The sequence below is a fragment of the Fukomys damarensis genome, unplaced genomic scaffold (genome assembly GCF_012274545.1).
Source record: "Fukomys damarensis isolate Sample0158 unplaced genomic scaffold, DMR_v1.0_HiC HiC_scaffold_11, whole genome shotgun sequence".
Classification (NCBI taxonomy): Eukaryota; Metazoa; Chordata; class Mammalia; order Rodentia; family Bathyergidae; genus Fukomys; species Fukomys damarensis.
In genome coordinates, this window is record NW_022900923.1 from 40,417,213 (window position 1) to 40,425,471 (window position 8,259).

Consider the following 8,259-nt stretch of genomic DNA (forward strand, 5'->3'; position numbering starts at 1 on the left):
GGGAAAGAAAAGAGAAATTTCAGCCCTGTGGCGGTGGTCTATCAGGGGTGGTAATGGTGCTTCCTCCCCGCCCCAACTAAGAAAATCGTGTGGGCTTGGAGGATGTGTGTCTCTTCTGGGCCATAGGCTGTCTCTTTGATGCTCCAGGGGCTCTCTATCTGTTTCTGAGGTGCTGGGTGCTAGGGAGGGCGTAGCTGTAACTCATAACCGTGGTTTGGAGAATAGAAATGATCAGGCTTCGGATGAGCATTCTGGGAGACAACTGATGAGCTTTAGCCCATAGAACAAGCAACTGCTGATCTGACTGTTCAGAGTGGTTATTTTTCTCTCCCAAAGCAGACAGTATTGCTGGACTTCGGGTCCGCATGCCCTTGAGAGCAGTGGCCTGCAGCTATAGCTGTCAGTCGCCCATGGTTTCTGCACTGTGATGTACCCGTGGCAGAATCCTATCCTGTCCCCAGCACGTGGTGGGCGCGTGGCCATACCATTTGAGCGTCAGCCAGTGGAGAACCTCAGTAAGACTTAGAAATTCACGTGACCATTGAAGCAGAGCATGTTTGATTCTCACTATGAGTGACGTGACAAGCGTCCCCTTGGTCAGGTACAAAGCCACACCCTTGCCATCGCAAAGTCTAAAGCCTTCCCTGCAGGTGCCATTCCTGGACACACACAGGCTGTATCCTCAGCAGGCCGAATAAAGCTGCATGGTGGGCAACATGTCACCATCAGTCAAGGTCCCCAAAGACCTGAGGGACCTAAGGGCACAGCTTTGCTCCTTCCTCCAAGCTCTAGCACTGGGCCAGCGTGGAATAACTTTCACTGTCAAATGTGGTTTTGCACAAGATCAGCACTGCAAGGGACAGAATGGACCCCCCAGGGAAGGAGGAGCTCCCAGAGTGAGCAAGGGGAAACCTGTGCTTAGGGAGGGCATAAGGTCACACTTAGATCTGCTGCCCACGGTCTCAGCCCGAGGACACCACAAGTGACATCAGGCACTGGGGCAACAGCTCCCTGGATCCTGGGCAGCCCACACCCAGAATCTTGATCGAGGTGTCTGCTCTCTCGGAAGTTTTTCTCAGCCACTGGACAACCCCACCACCACCTCAGCCTTGACCCGTGCTCTCTCCCGTCCTCAGACACCCACCCCACCTTTCCCAGTCTCAAGAGTTAATCACCACACAGGCACCTGCAATAGCACTCACCTCACTTCAGGCATCCAGCCAGGAAAGATGGAGGAGAGAGCAGAACACAGAACATGAACAAAGTACATCAGATGTGCAACAGCAGAACCAGGAGGACCAGCTTGGGGAACGAGGTGACAGATGACAAGTGTGTGCCCAAAGAAACCAGGCAGGGGGTGGAGGTTGAGGGGCCCAGCAGACAGATAACAACCCAACAGAAGTTGGGTCACCGGAAGTTGGAGAGGGTTGGTGGGAAGTCAGGGAAGCCTTGACAGAGCGTACGGTAATGGGGACGCTTCCCTGCCTGGACCTCGGGTAAATTCCCAAAGCTTTGCCCATCTGCTGGGCCAAGTGTGACGTCATGGCCTGGCACATTCAGTTCATTAGATCAGCACAGACAGGCAAACTCTGAAGCACAGGCCACAGAGGTCTTCCCACTGTATCCTGCTCAAAGGCCGGAAGGACGCCTGGCCACCCTGGAGAACAGCTCGGTGCTGATCCAGACTCAGGACTGCTCTTGTTCTAGGATCTGATTGCAGGGAACAATCTGGGGGGTTGAGCAAGTGGTCCTCAACTTTGGGGCTAACATCTGCAGTGAAAGGACTTGCCCCTGGAACCCCGGATCAGGGTGAGAAGACTTACACTTCCGGCATGATGAAGGCGGGGCAGCACCTGGGGACAACACAGGAACCATTAATGGGGGAAACTTGTGACTCATGTTCTCACTCACCCACCCAGCCAGGCCTTGGCCGTCAGACAGCCCAGGTAGGAGAATCAGACAGCAGGAAGAATGCAGCCAAGTACAATATATGGGTGGATGGAGGGTTACTTTCTCAATGCAAGTAGGTTGCTGGAGAGCAGTGTGGACCTGTGAAAAGACTCCGATATCTCATTGTCCAGCTGGGTTTTAAGAATCCTATACTTCCAGTACATAGCGAATGCATCCTGAGGTTTTTAGGGAAGAGAGGAAGTGAGAAATGAAAAACTGGGGAAGAGCCATTTGGAAGATTAGCTTCAATTACATCCCTTATTCTTGTCTTGTGTTTGCACTAGGAACATAACGAAACAATTCTTAAATCTTCTGTGTGATTCTTAAAGACCTTCGCTGTAAATTTTTATTATCATTTGTAATATCCCTCAAGATTTTGTGTTATGAATCTATAAAAAAGAGCGGTCACATGCACGAGAACCCTGTTTCTTTAATACTGCTAAAATAGGTATACATTGATTTAAAAAAAAAAAAAAAAAGAGTAAAGTAACTTACACCTGTAATCGCACTGGCTCAGGAGGATAAGAAAAGAGAATCACAAGTTCAAGGCCGGCCTGCCCACTTCACGAGACCCTGTCTCAAAATAAGCCTTTTTTTTTTTTTAAAAGGGGGGAGGCTGGGGATATAGCTCAGGGCACAGACCTTGTACCAACCCCAAGTACTGCGAAAGAAAATAACTAATTAAATAATTATTTTTAAATCAGCAAGGCAAGGATAAGCAAACTACAGTCTTCAGGCCAAATCATCCCAAGTCTGATTTTGCTTAAAAAGGTGATAGAACAGAAAGGAAGAATCCATGGACAAAAACCTTATGTGCTCTACAAAGCCTAAGCTATTTACACATGGCCCTGTCCAGGGAAAGCGGGCCTGCTGGCCACTGTGGAGAGCAGAGCGGGACCCGTGACAAACAGAGCTGGACAGCGAGGGTGGGCCTTGCTCATGAGGGTGAAGCCAGAGGCCAGGCTGATGCCGGCCTGGACTCCAGAGAAGGCAGGAAGGTGAGTGGAGCAGTGTGGAGCTGCAGGCGGCCGCCATGGGGCACAACGCCAGGGGGCACCATTCACAGGTGCAGGGAGCCTGGCAGCCGTGGAAGGGGAATGGGAGGCCCTGAAGGGAAGAGGTGAAACTGGAGGCGAGGTGGACCCTATGCTTTACTTCAGTCTTTCCTCACCCTCTCTGGGCCCATTCTCCTCCCTGCAAAATGAAGGACTGGGTAAGCGGTTTGCGCCTTAATATCTCTTGAACCCTTCATTCAAACCAGATCTTACTTGGAAGCCAATTCAGTTCAGTCCACAGGGCAGAATGGCACTGACCGGAGGAGGCTCCACAGGAGCCTTCTGTCCTCGGTGAGCACGCGTGGCCATGGAACAGAGACTGAAGCCCCCCGACCAGAGGAGGTGTCAGAGCCAGGCACGCTCGCCATCTTGCTTGGCCCAGGGGAGGTGAAGGAAGGGATTGTGCCAGAGCTCAGGGGAAGAGGCAGCTGGGGTTGGGCACAGGTGTGCGAGGTAGGACAGGAAGCCTGAACTGGTTCAAGGAGGAAGGGTGGGCAGAGCCATGTGTACTGAAGAGCGGGGAGCTCAGGATCCTAAATCAGGACCTGGTTCAGATCAAGGAACAAAGAATTCAAAGGACACTTGCAAAGCGCCCACCAGGAATTTCATTCCAGACCCCCTTCCCTCAGCCCAGATTCTTTCCTTTTCCTTCCTGCCCGTGAAGCACTCTCTAAGCCCCAGTGACAGGGCTTTCAGCTTTAGGTCTCCTCTCCTGAATCCCTCCTAGTCATGGGGCATTCTGGGCCCCGCCTCCACCTCTGCCTGGGCCCCAGGGGAGAGTGAGGCTGGGGTGGAGGAGGTGGGGGAGTGTGACCCCAGAGTCCCAGCTGTCTCCCTGGGGCACAGAGGGAGAAGTGTGGAGACAATCTGTAAATTCCAGAAATGCTTGGCTGAAATTAGATTTTATAGGCAGCTGCTTATTCTGAGGGCTCCACTCCTCCGAAGACATCAAGTCTGTCTGTCCCTGGAGTGCCAGTCCCCAGGCAGAACCAGAGCTCAGCTGAGGTCTAATGTTTTTCTCCCCTAGGACGGGCCTCGTTTTTGGGGGGTGTCTGGCCATGGTCACCCTCACTCTCCCTTGAGGGCCCCTGTGTCCAGCATGGGGCCTCCTGCCAAGCTCCACTGCCTGCCCCCAGCCTGCCCCGATGACAAATGCCAGGCCCAGGGGTCCCACACCAAGCGTGAGGCCCAGCCTAGACTCTGGCACCCACCAGACAAGACCCCTTGAAAGGCTGGGGGAAGATAAGTAAGGACCTGATAAGAAGTCAGGATGTAGACAGCAGCAAATGCAAGGCCTGGAGAGCTGGATTCCATCTCCTCCACAACGGAGAAGCAAGGAGATAATCAGAAAGCCCACGATTGGAGGGAGCGAGAAGAGTCCATAGAGCCTGGCTCGGGGCCGGGCCCTCCCTGCCCCGGACCCCTACATGGAAAGGCCAGGCAACTAGAGGCAAGATGAAGACTGCGTGCGCGTGTGTGTAAATATTGGGGGGGTGTTGTGTGCATGTGTGTGACCTACAACAGAAAAGAGAGACAGGACACAAATATCTTGGTAGGCTCATGCTGCACCCCTGCTCCCCATCCCTGCCCTTGGACCCTCGTTCTTCTTGGCTGGCTGCTAACAAGGCTGGACCCCCAAACTTGTGGCCATCAGCTGTCACCATGTCCCACTCTTCGTGCTCCAAACAGGAGAGCCCTAACCTCAGAGGTGCTTTGGGACCGTGACCCTCAAACCCTTTATTCCCTCCCCAAATGCCATGGGACCACACTGTAGATTTGGCCCTAGGTTATGCGGCCACGGGCTCTTGGGTCCCCACCCTCGATGCTGTCAACACCCGCTGCCCCAGGAGGAACCCCGACAGTTCAGAGCTAAGGGTGATGAAACAGGCTTGGCAGTCAGCCCTCGCCTGCTGCTATCCTCCTGAACAGATGGGGTGGCAAAGGGAGCCAAGAGCGCCCCTCAGAGACAGAGAACGAAGAAGAAAGATGGAGTCCTTAGACGGCAGGGGCTCAGGTCTTATCTTCTAAACCCCCAAGAGCTCTGCCTGCCAGAGCTCCTTCTACCCTCTGCTGCAGACATTGCTCCCAAATTTCAAACGCAGTTCACAGCCTCAGCACACAGCCTCAGCACTCTGGGCCACAGTGCCACACTCTTCCTCAGGTCCCCTCTTCCTCTGCAACCTGCTGGGCAGTGCCTGGTGAGAATGCGACCCTCTAGGCCCTGCCCCAGGGAAGCTTAGCTCCCCTCAGCTGCCTCGCAGGACAGGTGCCAATCCCAGGGACAGAAGACTGCGAGTGTCTGGGGAACGCTCGGCCAGCAAACCCACTGGTGTAGGTAGGAAACGTCTTCTTCCAATACCAAGACCTCACTTCCTCCTCCAACCAAAAACCAAACTCAGCTTCCCTACCTGGCCTTGAGCCACGTCCACAGTCCCAGGCTGCAGACACTTACCTTGTTGGGTCCTGAGGAGCGGAGCTGGGCCTCACTGCAGACTGCAGACTGAGAGGGGCAGAGCCGAAGCAGGCTATGAAAACTGTGCCCCAAGGCAACTGGCCAGTAAAAATAGAACAGCCCGCTGCCCCTCCCCCGCACACACCTCAGGGGCAGCGACCCTGTGAGGCACAGGACAGGCCCACGGCTGGAAGACGAGTGTGTGTGTGCAAACAGATGCTGTACACGTGAAGGAACGCGCTGAATAGAACCAGCACCCACCTGGGGGAAAAGAGAAGGAAGAACCAGACCAGATGTGGGGACTGGGCAGGGAAATGAGGGAGAGCAGGGGCCACTGGGAGGCCCAGAGAAACCAGCACGGAGCCACCGAGCTGACCCTACCCCTCCTGCAAAGAAATGCAGAAGTTGAGTCCCAGCCCACTCTTCAGAAAGCCCCAGAGGGCAAGAGGCTTGGCTCTGGAGAGGAGTTTGTGTCTGTGGTGCACAGGGATATGAGGGCGCCTGGAAGGCTCCTGGGCTCTGGAGCGTGTCGTGGGCCAAGCCCAACAGCCATGGTGACAGGGCCCCCTTGTGCTCACAGAAACCTAGGGGTCTGCACCCTCTCCAGCCGGGTTTCCCGGGGGTGCAGTTTCCCAGGTTCTGTCCACACCCAGATCTCAGTGAGATCTCACCTCTCCCCACCTAAGCATCTCCAGCCAGAGGCCGGCCAACTCCAGGAGGCCGGGGGCCGCAGGGGCTGCACCTGTTTGCTGGGTATTTTTAGGACTGTTGATGAACACATAATACCCACCCTACAGTCAGAGAAAGACAATGCCTGCTATGTTAATCCCAGGCTATTATAGTCGGTCACCTCATGAGCCAGGCTCCTGGCGGGGGCAGGGCAGGCAGGACACCGGCCCCTCTTAGAGGCCAGGGAGAGGCCTTGCAGGCAACAGAAGGTAAGGGGGCTCCTCTGTGTTCCCAGTTGGGGAGAGAAAGCATCGGTGGCAGGGGCGCCCTCCCCTGCTTCCCCAGGGCCCCCAGGCGAAGCCCTTGCCCTGTGGGTGCTGACATTTTGCTGCCTAGGAGAGGCGGCCTCCATCCTGATCTGGGCAGGTCAACTTTGGGAAGCTCCACTCCGGAAGGCTGCCAGGGAGCAAGGACAAGGCCTGGGAAGGTAAAGCTGGGGACATAAGATTCCAAGTGGAGGGGCTGGGGTGAAAATCAGAGGCAAATGCCAACCACGTGGAGCAGTGGGGAGGCCAGGGGAGATCTAGGGCTTGGGGAGGAGCTGCAGGAGTTTATTGCTTGGTCTTTTTTTTTTTTTTTCAGTCCTGGAGATTGAACCCAGGGAACACTGAGCTATATCCTTTTATCCCCAGATTTCTTTCTTTCTTTCCTTTTTTAGATAAACTCTGCCTCACTAAGTTGCCCAAGTTGGTCTCAAACTTAGGATCTGCCTGCCTCAGCCTGCTGAGTAGTAGGATTACAGGCACGCATCACTGTGTCTGGTGCCTTGTCTTTTCATGTTGATCATTTATACAATCATTTCCTTCTAAACTTTAATGTACGCCAAAAAATGAATCATCTACAATGAATCCTTCTGCTTTTTGAAAGGGAAAAATAAGGCCAACACTGAGGAGTAGAAGCCCAAAGGAGAGTCAAGACAAGCCTAAAAAGTAGGTGACCAGTGGTCCCCAGCAAGGTGTGGCGAATGCAACCCACCAAGGGGACCTCCTGTCCGGAGGAGCCTCGAGGTCATGGACTCCAAGGATCTTGGGGTGTTAGTCATCCTCTGACTCTGTTAGGCAGCAGGGAGCCTGGGTCCCTCGCCCTAGGCCCCAAGGTCCTGACCCCACGCCCACCCCACTATCCCTGCACCCCATGTGGCATCCAGCTCTCTGCCCTCAGGTCCACTCTGAACTAAGATACCAGTTCAAGTATGGAGGGAAGTCATGGCCTCGGCTTCAAGCACATCAACTCCTCTAAACTCTTTCCCCTGCTGTCTGCTCAGAGCTGACCCTCGAAAACAAGACTGTGGCCAGGCATGGTGGTATACCCCCGTAGTCCAGCGCTCATGAGGCCAAGGAAAGAAGAGAAGAGGTTTGAGCCCAGCCTTAGAGATTTAGGGAGACCCTGTCTCTAACACACACATATAAGATCATTGCCTTTGCACCTGCCCGGGTCTTCCTTCTATGCAGTGGATGCAGAAGACTCCAGGGCCCACTCACGGGCCCCAGTGGTCTCCGGCAGGAGGTGTCACCACCCCACTGAGGGCCTGAGAGCAATGTCTCTGCCTGCTGCCCTACATGTTTTCCTGTGCTCCTGCAGCCATCTCCTGCCCTCCTAGAGAGAGGTCTCCTCCTCACAGTACACAGGTCCTACAGAGCAGGCACAGCTGTCCTGGATCCTCAGGGCTATGTGTGTCCCAGGGGCCATACACAGAGTGCCAGGCAGAGCACCCTGGGGCCAGCTGAATAATGCTCCCCACAGCAATGCCCAAGTCTGAATGGAAACCCAAATATGCCACCGTCTATGACAGAGCAATGGAGCAGATGTGACTCCATTAGAAATCGAGGTGGAAATTTTCTGTATCATCTGGATGGGCAAGATCTAGGTGCCAGGGCCTTCATGAGACTGAGGATGAGGATGAAGGTTGAAAGATGTGACAAAGGAAACAGGCAAAAGAAAGATAAGATGTTACATGGTTTGCCTTCAAGATGGAGAAAGTGAAGCTGGGGATTTAGCTCAGTGGCTCTGCTGCCTGCTTTGCAAGTGCAAGGTCCCTAGTGCAATCCCTAGTACAAAAAAAAAAAAAAAAAA

At 54.1% G+C, this 8,259-nt stretch overlaps 1 protein-coding gene across 4 annotated transcripts in view; it reads right to left on the reverse strand.

Moving 5' to 3' along the window:
* Positions 1 to 8,259, reverse strand: part of Tnni1 (troponin I1, slow skeletal type) — a 33,885-nt gene that overhangs the window by 5,773 nt on the left and 19,853 nt on the right. For 2 of the 4 annotated variants that reach the window (XM_033762156.1, XM_033762155.1), the window contains one exon: positions 1,824 to 1,853. In XM_033762156.1, the coding sequence (XP_033618047.1) occupies positions 1,824 to 1,853 (30 nt within the window). Of the gene's footprint in view, positions 1 to 1,202; positions 1,207 to 1,823; positions 1,854 to 5,457; positions 5,501 to 8,259 lie in introns of those variants that run through there. The other 2 variants (XM_010645107.3, XM_033762157.1) reach the window with 2 other exon arrangements.